Source organism: Sarcophilus harrisii, chromosome 1, assembly GCF_902635505.1.
Source record: "Sarcophilus harrisii chromosome 1, mSarHar1.11, whole genome shotgun sequence".
Lineage (NCBI taxonomy): Eukaryota > Metazoa > Chordata > Mammalia > Dasyuromorphia > Dasyuridae > Sarcophilus > Sarcophilus harrisii.
Genome location: NC_045426.1, coordinates 711,059,137 through 711,074,912, shown reverse-complemented (window position 1 = coordinate 711,074,912; position 15,776 = coordinate 711,059,137). Strand labels below are relative to the sequence as shown.

Genomic DNA, 15,776 nt, shown 5'->3' with positions numbered 1-15,776 from the left:
ACTGACCTTCTGAGTCCTTCCTGATGTCCCTGGGCTGAGAGGCTCAGAAGCCTCTAGCACTTCTACTTATCCCCACCTCAATGATGCTGGGGTCTGGGCCAGGGCTGGGGCTGGGGCCAGGGCCAGGGCTGTGCTGGGATTGCACACTGAGCTCCCACCCTCATTCTATGACCTTTTCTGCTTACCTTCCAGGTTCTCTTTGGTGTTTCTGAGCTGAGAGGTCTGGAGACCATTAGTACTGCCTCTGATTCAGAGGTTAGCTCGGGCAAATGCTGGGGCTGAGTCTGGAACTGCACTGGTGCATCCTGCATAGAGACTGCACATTAGATTCCCACCCTGGAATCACAGACCTTTTCTGCTGAGCTTCTAAGTTGCCCTCAGCTGGAAAAATGTCCTACTCCATATTTTGGGGTGTTCTGATGCTCAAAAATTTGTTTAGAGTCATTATTTAAAGGAATTTGGAGTGGTTTGGGGAGAGGTTGCCTTTATTCCTTTATCGACTTTCTTGGATACTACTTTACTACACTATCTTGGCTCAGCCCCCATCACTCTATTTCTTAGGAAGTACCAAGCAGTTTTAATGATTGCATCATTCTATTTCTTAGCCAGTACCAAGTAGTTTTGATGATTGCTACTTTATAATATAGTTTTAGATCTGGTACAATTAGATCTTTTGTTCTTCCAGATAAAATTTGTTATTAATTTTTCTAGCTCTATAAAACACAGTTTTGGTAATTTGATTGCTATGGCTCTGAATAAGTAAATTAATTTAGGTAGAATTGACATTTTTATTATATTAGCTTGGTCTGCCTACGAACAATTTATATTTTTCCAATTATTTAGCAATGACTTTGTGTGAAAAGTATTTTATAATTGTATTTACACAGTTCCTAGGTTAATCTTGGCTGACAAACCCCCAAATATTTTATATTGTTTAGTTATTTTAAATGGAGTTTTTCATTCTATCTCTTGCTGCTGGGCTTTGTTAGTAATATACAGAAATGCCAGTGATTTATGGGGGCCTATTTTGTATCCCACAACTTTGCTTAAGTTGCTAATTATTTCAACTACTTTTTTTAGTTGATTCTCTATTATACCATCTAAATATAACACCATATCTAATATACGATGTAAGCATACCATCATATCATCTGTAAAGAGTTTCCCAAATGTCTTTTGGGCCATGAATGCTGGATTCTTTCCTTTTCTATTTTGCTTTCTGGTTTGAATATATCAGGAAAGTTTTCTTTGATAATTTCTTGAAAAACATTTCCGGGAGTATTTTTTTAATTAATCATGGCTTTCACATAGTTCTGTAATTCTTATATCATCTCTTCTGGATCTATTTTCTAAGTCAGTTGTTTTGCCAATGAGAAATTTCACACTTTCTTCTTTTATTGTTTTTACTTTTTGATTTTATTTAATCATATTTTGATGTCTCGTGGAGTCATTATTTGCCACTTGTTCAATTCTAGTTTTTATTTTTATTTTATTTTTCATTATAGCTTTTTATTTACAAAACATATGCATGGTAATTTTTCAGTGCTGACCCTTGAAAAACCCTCTGTTTCAAATTTTCCTCTCCTTCCCCTCAGCCCCTCCCCTACATGGCAGGTATTCCAATATATGTTAAATCCAATATATGTATACATATCCATATAGTTATCTTGCTGCACAAGAAAAAACAGATCTAGAAAGAAAAAAAAACCTGAGAAGGAAAACAAAATGCAAGCAAAGGACAACAGAAAGAGTGAAAGTGCCATGTTGTGGTCCACACTCAGTTCCCACAGGCCTCTCCCTGGGTGTAGACGTCTCTTTTCATTACTGAACAATTGGAACTGACCTGGATCAACTCGTTGTTGAAGAGAGCCACATCCATCAGAATTGATCATCGTATAGTCTTGTATTGCCATGTACAATGATCTCCTGGTTCTGCTCACTTCTCTCAGCATCAGTTCATGTAAGTCTCTCCAGGCAGGTGCTAATGCACTGGTAGCTGTAGTCACGATCCTGCATACAGTTGGTCCAAATCAGAGGGTCATTCCACAGTAGGTTTGAGCAGCCCCTGCCTTGTATCTGAACAGCCTTTTATAGATCACACAGCTCACTTCCCGATGTGAGGAAAGGACTGGGGAAAATGCTCAAAATTTTGTCTGTTTATTCAACCTTGGCCTGATTACCAGAGTAGGCAGTGAGCTCACTCTGCAGTTGAAACACACACCAAAAACCCTCCAAATACTTCTACAAATATGATTCCGTTCACCATTGGCACATAGAACGTGTGTGCACTTGCAGACAATCCAAAATAAAGCTGATCTGAAAGACTCACAGCTCTTGTTGGAAGAGAAACCTGCAGGTCTCCCATCCAAATAGCAGCCCTGAGTGAAACAAGGCTGGCAACTGAAGGCCAGCCTGCAGAGTTGGAGCTGGATACACATTTTTCTGGAATGACTGCAGGGATGAAGGGCACCATGAATCTGGCATAGGTTTTGCAAGCAAAATTAATCTAGTCCACAAGTTCATGTGCCTTTCAAAAAAAAAAATGAATGATAGGCTCGTGACAATGCAATTGCCACTTGCAGGAAAAAAAAAGCATCCCTCGATCATCAGTGCCCGTGCTCCCACCATGATGAACCCTGATGAGCTCAAAGAAAAATTGTATGAAGGCCTGGAGACCCTTATCATCAGTGGGCCCAAGGAGAGCAAGCTTAACGTTAGAATAGATTAAGGGCAGCTGGGTAGTGCAGTGGATAGAGCACCAGCCCTGAAGTCAGGAGGACCTGAGTTCAAATCTGGTCTCAGACACTTAACACTTCCTAGCTGTGTGACCCTGGGCAAGTCACTTAACCCCAATTGCATCAGCAAAAAAAAAAAAAAAAAAAAGAATAGGCTCAGATTATCAGACATGGCAGGGAATCCTTGGGAGGAATGGAGTTGGAAACAGCCATAACAATGGCTTATTATGAAAGATTATGCGTCTCATAACCTTCTCATCAGCAACACTGTATTCCATTTACCTAAACACAGTAACATTTTATGGATGCACCCTTACAATAAACATTGGAGCTTGTGGTTGTAAGGAGAAGAGACAGACAGGATATGACAAAAGCAATGGATATTGCAGGGTGCTGGATTGATCATCGACTTAGCCTCTCCAAGCTGAATATTTGCATGTAATTGAATTGGCAACCTAAAGACAAAAAGACTACCAGAAGAATTAATGTCAACCAATTAGAGCACTTCTCTAAGTGGACATAGTTTGCGGTGAACTTGGAGGGAAAGTTGATCATGATTTTCCAATAATTCTTAAATTATCTTTCCTGTATCTTTTTTCTAGGTCACTTGTTTTTCCAATAAGAAATTGAATATTTTCTTCTATATTTTCATTCTTTTGATTTTGTTTTATCATTTCTTGATACCTTTTGAAGTCATTATCTTCCACTTGCCCAATTCTGCTTTTTAAGGAATTTGTTTCTTCAATGAATCTTTATACTTCCTTTTCCATTTGACCAGTTCTACTTTTTATAAAGTTCTTTCCTTCAGTTAATTTTTATGCCTCCTTTTTCATTTAGCAAACTCTATTTTTCTTCTCTCCCCGTCCCCCATTCTCATTTTCAAGGAGTTGTTTTCTTTAGTAAATTTTTAGATCTTTTTCCATTTTTTTGTGCTTCCTTTACCAAGCTGTTGAATCTTTTTTCATGATTCTCTTACACTACTTTTATTTATTTTTCCAATTTTTTTCTACTTCTCTTCTTTGCTTAAAAAAACCCTTTTTGAACTCTTCCAAGAGTTCTTTTTCTTTGTGTGTTAATTTTTTCTTTAATGCAACCATTTTGGTTTCTTCCAAAGTTTTGCTTCAATTCTCCCTATCACCATAATAACTTTCTAGTCAGCTTCTTTTCCCCTTTTTTTGCTCACTTTTTCCTACCTATTTTATGATTTTGTGCTTTTATGTAAGAGTTGGGCTCTGCTCCAGCTCTGTTCCAAGCTTCTTGAGGCAGGGCTCAGAGCAGTGTTTCTGGCTGACACTAAAAGCCTCCCTTCTGGCCTGCCCTGGGCATGGAATCTCATTGCTGGCCCGTCCTAGAGGTGAGACTTTGCTCTGGAGGAAGGCCTTGCTACTGGCGTCCTGGGATTGGGGTACAGAGTGCTCCTGCTGCTTACCAACCAGGCTCCCCTTACACCCCACTTAGACAGACCCTTCCTGCTGAGTCTCTGTGTTTTTCTGTGCTGGTAAGCTGATTCACCACTCCAAAATTTGTTGTGAGAAATTATTGTAAGGTTGTTTGCAGGAGAATTTTTTCAAGGGAACCTAGCAGAAAACTATACTTTTCCATAGGATGGCCTCAAGAAGGTCCCATGAAGGGGTGAAAAAGGACTTCATAGCAACTAAGGACTCTGAATTATCCCATTGTCACACGTGATCTGATGTCTGTTCTAAAAGTCTTTGCCCCATTTTCCTATTCTTTGCAAATGTCTATATATTTTCTTCCTCTTTCTTGCTGAGGAAGTATTAGTCTTCTCATAGTTGCTTTAGGTGAAGGGTCCTTTAATTTGTTAACACTGTAAGTGTTTTCTTTTGGGGGAATACTTTTCAAAATTATTATGGAGCATTTTGCTGTTCTGAAAATATGCTTTGAGGTGAGTTTTGCCCAGGTGTTAATTGTTTTAAATGAATTTTTCTCAGCAAGTTGTGATTTTAGGATGCTGCCAAGTTTTCTTTACATACATGGATTCTTGATAGATTGATGTTTTACTATGTCTTTCTTGGAAGAAACCAAAGTATTTAAAAATATTTGCTAACTGGTTCAATTCAACCTTTAAATCCAAGCTCACAGCTTTTATTATCTGTCTTTCTTTGGCACACATTAAGTTTTATACGGGTTGAATCCAAAAGATATTTTGATCATTAGAGAAAAAAAGTCCATGAGATGGAGATGCTATTTGGACTGGTGTTTTGGACTGGTGTTTTCTTCTTCTGAGTGGAGACATATAAATAACTTGGTTATATATATATATATATATACATATATATACCCTATATATCAAGCAATTGACATGATGCTTGGGTAGCATACCTTTTCTTATTTTAAATTTAAACTTAGTTTTTTTCCAGAGTGATGATGGATTTAAGGTGAGGCAGAACTGTAGCAAGCTCTTTACCTCTTCTTGGAAGATGTCCTATTTTCTATCAATTGTTTTCAACAGTATTATGCACAGGGTATGCTTTAAAAAGAAAAGTTTTCCATGAGGATATATATGTGTGTGTGTGTATATACATATATATATATATATATATATATATATATATATATATATATATATATATTCATACACACACATAACAGTAAAGATCATGTTTAAAATGATTTTAAAAAATCAGGAGAGGAGATATATACTTTTTCACAGGTTTGTAGCTGTATTTTAACCAAACAAGAAATAGAAGCAATTACAAAAGACCAAACAGATAACTTTGACTACACAAATTTTTGCACAAACACAACCAATCCTTGCATGTCTTCTGTTATTCACAATATACGACAAAGTCAAGAGTGCAAAACTGAGTCAAAGTTAAAGTGTAAATGTTGCCATGCTTTCAAGTGGGTTATTCCAATAATTATCAAATCCTTGTATCCCCTTAACCATTTTATTTTTACTTTTTAATTGTTAATTAAGCTCATTAATTATGAATATCGGAATCTCTGGTATGATTATTTTGAGTACCAGCTGCAACACATGTGCAAATCCTGGAAAGCTTTTATAATATCTAGTATTGTTGGAGAATACATTCATTTATGGTGGGTCTATCAAGGATACGTAATGAAGCTGTGATATCACTGATAGAATTGTCATGAAGAAACTCTCTGCCCTTGTAAGTTGATACTTTCTTTGTAATTTATAATTGTGGAGAGTTTCCTGGAACACCGCAAGGCTAAGAAACTTGCCTAGAGCCCTAGCATCCAGTATGTGCAGAAGGTTGATTTTTTACCCACTAGACAACACTACCTCTCAGAGCATATAAAAATAATTATAAAAATTGCAATTTTTGTAAAAATTGCTATGCTTGGGGTTTCTTGGCCTAGTAGTTGAATTTGTTCCATCAAAATAAAAAAGGGGCTTTAAAAAATTCCTTTCTAAGTACGCTCATCTCTTTTTTAAAATCATTGGCAACAATGGCATTACTTTTCCATCTGTTTCATCATAAAATGGCAATTCCTACGTGTAGACTTTCAAGTGCTCTCACATCGTTTTCCCCCCCAGATCTAAGTCATGTCTTTACTTCTATTTTCTGGTTTTAAGAAATCTTTCTTATGAAGGCCCTACATCAATCCCAACATGTTATATGACTAGCAAGAAGGTTATTATCACAGACAAAAAACCACCATCAGATCCTTGCCTATAATTGGCAAAATCTATTTTGAGTCTGGTGATTCTGTAATTCTGGTGTATAATTAAGGCATCGATGGCTTCAATCCATTTCGTGCCGCGTCACGGCTAGTCCGCATTACTGGTTCCCTCATCCTCACCAAAGCATTTCCAGGGTTTGCAATGGTGATATTTCTGGCTGTTCCAGAGTACCTTGGCTTGAGCAGCTGGGTGGTGCAGTGGACAGACCACTAGGCCTGCAGTCAGTTCATATCTAGTCCCAGATACTCACCAGTTATGTGACTCTACGCAAGTCACTTAAATTAGGTAAGTCTGCCTCAGTTTCTTCAACTGTAAAATGGGAACATCATCTCACCTACCTTGCAGAGTTGTCAATGATGAATCGCTAAAACATTGTGCTTGGCCCATGCTGGGTAATTAATAAGTGCTTGTTTCCTTCCTTTTTCTTCTTTCCTTCCTTCTTCCAAAGATTAGCCTTTCAGGCCTCTTAGTTACTTGCACTGCTACCACTTCCAGGAACTCAGAATGACAACTCTGACAAATCCCGCCTAAATGTCTTAGATTTCCGGGTTTCCCTCCTTCAAGCCTGGGGAGTTCGGATCAAGATAAAGACGGGAGCCATGGAGATAAAACACCAAAAATTTATTCAGGGAATTAAATGGAAAAAATACCCTTGTAGAACAATCTATCATAATTTTGTTTTGTTTTTCAAAAACTCGAAGAAATACAGTTAGGCGACCATAATATATACTTTATATTCCATAGATGGGGGTTATAGGGTCTGAAAATGTCATTCTGTGCTTCAGTACAATTGAAAATAAATAGATTTGTTGCTCATTCTTCCTCAAGGCAGTTAAATAAACTCATGCAAATCCAATGTGCCCCCACTTGCTGGCGCTCCTGAGATTGGTCCCTTGCTCGGCATTCTGGGAACAACCCAAACCTAAAACCTACTACCCACAGGCTTGGCAAAGGGCATCCAAACAGTGCGAAGCTCCCGAGACTGGCCCTCCCTCCAGGCTCTCTGGGAACACCTGGGACCCACATCCCTCTCCCTCCATCTTGGTCCAGGACCAGTGGTTCAGGAGAGGATAGCTTAACTAAGGGAGGACTGAGGCAAATTTTCAACCCCGCTGTGCCCATGATCCTGGGGAGCAGATAAATACATTTATTTCTCTAGGCATCTATAGGGATGGTTTGTACAACATTGAAATTAGCATGAGAAAGGAAGAAAGTCGGGGTCGTTCCTTTAGTGGAAACATAGCAGCGTGGGGGTGGGGTAGGGGAGGAGTGTGGTGGTGCTCTCTGTGAAGAAAGATAGGAGAGCTCCAGCCTGGCTGTGTCTGGCTCTGGGGAGGACTCTGGCCTCCCCACCCCAGGCCCAGAGTGTCTGGGCCTGAGATATTGGCTTGTCGTAGTTACAAGGACTGCTGGGGTTTGGCTCCGGACAGACACGAGACAGGCCGGTGGCCAAACGGACAGCCAGACTCCGGAGTGGGAAGTAACGCAGCAGGGATGACGGGGTTAAGGCAACATGCGAGCACGCCCTGGTGGGAGGGAAATGGGACTAGCCATGGTTGGGGGTTGGGGTGGGGGGCAAGGGAGCAGCCATTGGTAAGCAGGCTTCCTGGATTTTTATTTTGCACAGCCGTCCTTCAGGCTGATGGACCCTCGGGGCAATCCCTGCTCAGGATGACCCCTCTCCCACCCCATGCAACCTGACTTTTCTTAAATTACCTGAAGCCAAAAAACTTAGCATTAGGGAAAGGATATTTAAAGTGCTATGGTTTGATATTTGTGGGGAGGGGGAGAGGGGCTAGTCATCCCCCAGGTGCACCCTGGGAGCTGGGGATTCGCTGACTTTTATTGGGGAAACCCTCAAGCTGACACGTCCGAGCACCATGGCCTCTGAGAACAAACACCATTAGGGAAGAAGAGCTAGGAACCGAGGAGCAGGGAGGAGGGAGGGCACAGCTCCTAATGAGGGCCTTTCTCCGGGTCAGAACCCGGTCGAGTCTCTTTCAGAGGGAGGACTCAGCTCTTGGGGACAACCAGTTATTCCAGAAAAGCTATTTGGCACCCAAGAGCCTGGAGCTCCCAGCGGGCCCTAGACATGGTCACAAACCTTCCGCTTCAGCTCTCTCCCCCATCGTCCTCCTTCCCACCTTCTCCCCCTAGTGCTACTGACAAGCTTGGAGAAACGAGATTCTCAAGACACGGGAGAAATGACTTGGGCTCCGATCGGGATCAAGATGGCTTGCTGACTTGGTGGGAGGGGAGGGGACCGTGGCTTCTCCGGATTATTCCCGGCAGGGGGGCTAGTCCCCTTCTAGCCCCGGCACCACCCCCACCCCCTGTGGGCTCCTGGGAGGTCTCAGAGCAGCACTGGGGGGCCGGGCTTCTCCGCCAAGAGGTCCAGACTAAGCCTCAGCTCCCCTCAGCTGGCAGGGGCCCAAGGAAGGACACAGCGAGTCTGATGGGCAGCACGGCCCCAGCAGCACGAGCTGGGGCCAGATCTTCCCGACGGCTCTTCACGGCCTTGCCCGACCTGCCTCCTCACTCCTGAGGCCTAGAACCAGAACTCTTTCTCCTGGTCCCCAAACTCCTGAGTGAGTCCTGGAAAGGACGGTGGCCTCCGGGCCAGGCCCCGACGACCTCTACTTGGCGTCCCGCTCCGGCCAGGAGAGGCTCGGAAACAGTGTGGAGGCGGCCGAGTGCAAGCGACACACGGCGGCCAGCTGGGGCACCCCGACCGGGGGGCAGTAGCCGGAGGCCGAGGGGCTCCACGGGGGGCGGAGGGCCGAGCTAGCGCAGTGGTACCGGCAGAGGTGGAGGCTGCTCCTGGGGTTCAGCCGCCCGCTGTTCCCGCATCCTCGGCCGCAGGCTCCAATCCGCCCCCTGGGGGGAGGCCGCAGCAGGAAGAGAAACGGAGGAGAGGCAAGTCAGGCAAGAGCCCCCCTGGGCAGCTGGCTGGCCCCACCCGAAGGCCGCAGCCAGGGCTCCGAACGAGAGCTAAAAACCCGGCTGCCGACGACTCCCGGTCTCTGCGCTTCCGACAAGTCCTCGCCATCACCGGGTCTCGGGAAAATGAAGGGATGGACCAGATCCTCTCCGAGGCCCCTCCCAGCTCTGCCACCCCCTGTTCTAAAGGCCCTCCCAGCTGTCACCCCTATTCTAACATCCCTCCTAGCTCTGTCACCCCAATCTAAAGACCCTCCCAACTGTCACCCCCTGTTCTAAAATCCCTTCCAACTCTGACATCCCCTATTCTAAAGTCCCTCCCAGCTGTCACCCTCTGTTCTAAAGGCCCTCTCAGCTCTGTCACCCCCCCCATTCTAAAGACCCTCCCAACTGTCACCCCCTGTTCTAAAATCCCTCCTAACTCTGTCATTCCCTGTTCTAAAATCCTCCCAGCTCTATCACTTCTTGTTCTAAGGCTCCTCTCAGCCCGACATTCTCTAAGGTCCCTCCCAGTTCTGCCATCCCCTGTTCTAAGGCTTCTCTCAAAACCTGAAATTCTGTTTTCAGTCCCAGCCCTGACGTTCCCTGTTCTAAGAGAAGCTGAGGCTCTCAGCCTAGGTGCAGGCCCCGCAATGAGCTCTATGGATGCATTTCAGGGGCCTGTGAACTTGGATAGGGAAAAAACACATCTTTATATTCACTCATTTCTAAATAAAATGGAGTATCTCCCTCAATCAGGAGTGTGGGCAAGACTAACAAAGAAATAGGTTTTGCCTTTTCAAGTAGGAAAAGGGGGGATGAATGGGACAGAATTTAGAACTCAGAATTTTAAAAAATGAATTAAAAATTTGTACATGCAAAATATAATTGGGAAATATTTAACAAAATAGCTAAAAAAAAAAACTTTTAAAAAATGATGAATGTCAGTAACCACTATTATTCTGAGAAGAGGCCCATGGGCTTCATTGCCTGCCAAAGGGGTCCATGATACAGGAGGGTTGGGAATCCTTAAGGTTTTTCCACACAGACACCTGAGCTTCTTTCTGGTCTAAGTCCCACCTGCCCACCTCGAGCCCTGACGTCCTGTTCTAAGGGTCCCTCCGTTCTCTCTTCTCAGGTTCCCCTACATTCCAACTCTGTTGTTCTATGTTCTGGGGACATGCCACCATTTTATCCTAACATATCTGGATCCCAATAAACCATTAGCTCTGATTGCCCAGCCTGTCTGGTCCCTCATCACAGGCTCAGCCCTTGGATGCGCGCTGGGCCATTCTCCCAGAACCCTTGCGTCTGGCAGAAAGGGACACCTCTTGTCTCATTCCCCAATAAGGGCCTGGTTTGGGCCGTGTAGCAACTGCAACCTCGGGGCTTTGAGGTCTCATTCTTGAAAAAGACAAGTCCCTCCACCTTTGATGCTGGGGCGTCCCTTCACCTTTCAAGCCCTCGGTGCCCCCTCCTCTATCACAGCAGATGATGGCTCAGAGCCCTTCTAGCCCTAAACCTGGGCTCTCCTCTGTGAGTCTTATGACCACCTCCACACAGCTCCCCGAGGTACCCATCCCCACCTGCCAAGCGGACCCTGTCCCGGGGAGAACTGTAAGCCTTGGGGAGAAATTTTAGTTGGGATGGAGGGAGGGGGGAGGAGTCTGTTTCCTTGGTTACTAGAAGGATCCCCACATCCACCTTTCTTCTCCCAGAGCCTCTAGCTAATCCTTTCCATGGGATCACTCACCCCTCTACCCTGGGGTCTTCACAAGGTCCAAACGCCGCTGAGTGGGGACTACAAATCCACCAAATTCCTACTGGCTGTCCATGGTCTTTGGAGGTCATTGAGCTCTGGTGTTAGGAGGACAATTGCCGACCACTGGGGATATTATCTCTCTCTGTCTCTGTCTCTCTCCTCTCTCTGACTCTGCTCTCTCTGACACTCTCCTCTCTGTTTCTCTCTCTCTCTCTCTCTCTCTCTCTCACACACACACACACACACACACACACACACACACACAGAGCCCTTCAGACCTCCTTTAGTCCTGACCTTCCCTCATGCTACAAGATTCCTCAGAGAGCCTTGTTACTGGGGCCTCCATCAAGACCTCCCTTCCCACAGTTTTCCCATAAAGCCAATGCAATGGAAAGAGCACTTCTACCTTGGGAGCCTAAGGATCTGGCTCAAAATTCTAATTCTGCTGTTTTTGAGCTCTGTGACTTTGGGTGGATCACTTCTCTGGGCCTCAGTTTCCCTCTGAGTAAATCTGTGATCTAGGATCTGAACATATTTTGTAACTGTTTCCTCCTGCCTCCCCCACTGCCTCCGGGCAGGCTTCCCTCAGGGATCAGCATTCAGAAGTCCCACTTTGTCTTCTTTTCCTAAGAAGACCACAAAAAGTAGGGTCATCTTGACAGAGCGTGGCACAGGTTCTGATCCTTTGCCAAGTGCCTCTGCCTGGGTAGGAAATGAGAACATTTCTTTCCTAAAAAGTTATGGGCTAGAATAAGACAAACAGGTCAGCTGGGCAGTTCGAGAGTTGTCGAATTTGAAAATTACCAGAGAGCAACATGAGATCTAATCCTATGCGCTGATTTAGGGAAACTGAGGCTCCCCAAGGGAGGGTTTTGGCCAGAGTCCCCTCATTTGCCTCCTGCTTCCAAAGCCAGGGCCGATCCCACCACCTCCTGGTCCCTCTGAGTTCTAGGCTCTGGAAGGCTAGATCTGGACCATTCCTGGGATCCCACCAAGGTAGGGGAGCCAAGGCTCCAGCTGGCAAATGTCCAGGTCGGGGAGATTCAGCGCTGGCTGTGGGCTTTCCTCCCTCCCTCAGGCTCCATCCACAGCTGAGTGCCCAGCCCCAGGAATCCTAGGGGTTCGTCTTCCTCCTCTCTAGACTCCAGGTCCATTCTGACTGTACACAGAGGCAAAGGCTCAGTGATGCTGAGCCAAGGAGGCCACAGGGATCCCCAGGCAGACGCCCTCCCAGCAACCACAGGAGGCAGAGCACACTCTGGGCTGCCTGGAGCCCCCGAGAGACTTCCCTGGTATCCACGTCAGCAATGGCCCTCCGGACTCTTAGAGAGACACTAGCTGTGGGAAGTCCACCCTCTCTAACCTCAGTTTCTCCATTTGTAAGAAGGATTTAAAAGACTTTAGGATCGAGCATTTGAAGAGACTTTTGAGATAACCTAATTCAGACTTTCATTTGAAAAAGAAGGAAACTGAGGCCCAGGGAGGAGAAATAGACCAAATATAGCCAAGTGCCCACAGAATTAGGTTAGCTGATCTCTAAGGTCTGGCCCTCTGAGTTGAATCCTTGACATCCCTAACACACTGGATGGGACCAATCAGAGGGACTCACAAATCCATCTGTTCCATGGGTGGGAGAAGGGATAGTCCATGGGCCTGGTCGCCATCTTGGATAGGGATGGTTTTCCCTATTATCAGCCCCTATCATAGAAACACAAGTGGTGTTTCACACATCGGTCCCGGAGAGATGGGGAGAGGAATGGAAGGAGGGATGGAAGCTAAACATAATAAAGAACAAGACTGGGGGAAAGGCAACTCATTAATAAGGATGGGAAACTGAGGGTATTTTCATGTGCCGAGCCCAGGGATTCGCCGGAGCATCCGGGTGCCTGCCAATAGTCCATGGCCAAGGGTTCTAAATACTGCAACTGCAGGTCCTTTGGCGAGGGAAAAGAGGACACTGGTCCTCCAGCCTCAAGGGAGGCATCCCAAAGGTTCACTCGGACAGGGCATGGATTAAATGCGGTTTCTCTCTCTTTTTTTAAATAAAATTATAGAAAATCCCCAAATCAAATAAAAATAAAGCGGGTAACCCCCACAGAAGCAAGTGATAAAAACGCACTTCTCATCGGGGTAAATCTGAGCACCTCTTTGGCCCCAACTCCTGATCTGGCCGATTTTTTAACGGCAGAAACCGAGCTCTGGAGTTATCGTTTCTAATGGGGGCCTCGAGAGGTCGGGTGGAGATCGGGGGATGAGCCCACCCTACTTTATCCTCACGGCTCTAGGATTCCCACGGTTCATTAGCTAATGGTTTCCATTTACATCAACCCTCCCCACCCCCACCCCAGCAATAGAAATACAGAGAATTAAGGCTTCAAGTACATGTCCCCACGGCCATAAGCACAATTTCCCCCCCACCACGTTATACAATTAATACGAGATATGGACAAATGACGGGTTCCAGAAGACCAGAGAACAAAGACGACAGAATCATTTGCTTGGTGGGGGAACAGATGGGGAACCCACACACAGGGGGGACTAAAGACCCAGACTATTGCTACTCATCCTGGAAAACTCCACACACACCCTTTTTGTCACACAGGGCACAGAAGGATTCCACAAATACGGAGGGGAATGTTATTCTCTCCTTCCTAAAAGCTGAGAGAAACCAAGGATTTGGAAGTCCTGGAGGGAGAAAGAGAGGAAGGGGGAAGGAAGGAGGGAAAGCTCGTGAAGCTAAATATCATCATGAACAAGGCTAGGGAAAAGGCAACTTGTTAATAGCGAGACGGGGGCTTCCGTGCGCCAGTCGGACCACAAAGAATTCTGGGATCTCCCGGCCCCGAGATGAAGCAGCAGACAGCCGATGGTACCCTTTGCATCCTCAACTCTTCATCCCCATTGTCAAAGGGACGCGGTTCTCGGGAAGATACGGGACAGGTCTTCGGCAGGAGGCGGCTGGGTCTCCGTCCCCTCAGAATCAGCTCCAGCCCATGATGACCTGGTACGGAGAGCCAGCTGGGGAGAGCCAGCAGGACTGGGGGCACCCTCGGCTGGGGCTCGGGCAATGCCTGGCAAGCAGTTTCTGCATAGTTTCCGTGAGGGACGCGCCTTCTTCCCCACATGTCGGTCAGCTGGGCCCCGGGGCCTTTGGGGTTCACTCCTCTCTCCCTCTAAGAACATCGGTGGGAACAAAAGAGATTTCCTTTGGATCCTTAATGGAGTCACCCACCCCCATCTTTGTGGTCAAGCCTAATGAGGTATGTGTGCTCTGCCTGGAAAAATTCAGAGTTGATGAGCTCAGTCCAAAGTGGGGAAAAAAGTCTGTGTGACCAGAGGAAGGAAGAGGGGAGCCTCAGCCAGAGAGCACGGTCAGCTCTTCGGGGGCGGTCGGGGACAGCCCGAGCCACCGGTCCCACAGTCGGGGTCCCTCGGAATGGGATGTTGAGGCTCCCGCTTCTCGCTGCAGCGCCGGCTTCAATGGCAGCCGGACCGGGGAACAAGGAGAGAGCCGGGGGCTTGAGGGAAAGCCGCTCCAGCTGACCGGGCTTCCTGCGGTCTGTCCTACACTCTCCACGGCCACAGCCACCCTAGGGGGCTGCTAGGAAGAGCGCTGTGGGACAGGGACCCACACGGACGGGTTGGAGATGAGGAAGGTTCTGTTTGGACCCGTCATCACAGCAGCACGATAAAGGTAGGGCCCGCCGGCCGCCATGGCACACGAGGGCCCTGGTTGGGATGGACGCCGGATGTCCGGGCCTGTCGTGCACCCTGGGAAACGAGAGCGAGCCGACCCAGTTTCAAAAAATGGCGCCCGAGTCCGAGCATCTCCCGGGACGGACCCGGCTCTTCTGACACGCCAGACTGTCCATCCCCTTCCTTGGGGGCGCCGGGAGGGGGATGGGCTGAAGAAGGCGGGCTCTTGGGAAGAAGAGAGAGAAATATGGGGGAATCAGCCTCCCCCCCCAGGCAGCATCTGCTTTGGGTTCCGTCTTCGGGGCACCAAAGTCGCAAGGCAGGACAGGAGGAGGCTCCCTCTTCACACTGAAATTTCATACGTGGTCCCCCCGACTCCGGACACCTTCTTAACATTGGTGTGCCTGGAAGGGCTCCCCGGGCCCCCTTGGGTGCTGGCCACGGGCCCCAGTCTGGGAAGGCCTTTAGACTGTCCATTTAGAATACTCTGAGGGGTCTTCAGCAGCACGTGCTCCCTGTGGGGAAAGAAGCACACACACGCACACACACACACGCACACACACGCACACACACACACAAACACGTGAACACACGGAGGACTGACACGACACTTCAGCAGCCAGGGCACGGGGACAGACCCTGGCCAAAAGGGCGCCCTCCCCCCCTTCCTCTCCCCACGGGCTCTGGGACAGGACGCCTCAGCGGCCACAAGCACAGGGGGACAAGACGGGGACGGACACGGACCACACTGCCAGGACCCAGCCCGACACCGAGGGAAAGGAGGGAAGGCCCTGGTCCTGCCCCGCCGACCCCAGCCCTGCCCCCTGGCCCAGACTCCTGTCTCCTTCCTGCACCATTGCCCTCCCCTAGGGCCAGAATCCCAGGGAACTCCGGGAGGCACTTTTCTTCCCCAGACAGGATGCCAGAGCAGGGAGAAGCGGGAGAAGTCTCCCTTGGGCCCCCAGAGCTGGCCGGCAGCCAGGGAAGAAGA

General features: G+C 47.1%; 1 protein-coding gene across 3 annotated transcripts in view; it reads right to left on the bottom strand.

Annotated features, from left to right (window-relative positions):
• Positions 1-7,008: 7,008 nt before the first annotated feature.
• Positions 7,009-15,776, bottom strand: part of ZDHHC8 (zinc finger DHHC-type palmitoyltransferase 8) — a 74,379-nt gene continuing 65,611 nt past the window's right edge. For 2 of the 3 annotated variants that reach the window (XM_031949006.1, XM_031949007.1), the window contains exon 11: positions 7,009-9,285. In XM_031949006.1, the coding sequence (XP_031804866.1) occupies positions 9,045-9,285 (241 nt within the window). In that variant the 3' untranslated portion in view covers positions 7,009-9,044. Of the gene's footprint in view, positions 9,286-10,265; positions 15,301-15,776 lie in introns of those variants that run through there. The other variant, XM_031949008.1, reaches the window with a different exon arrangement.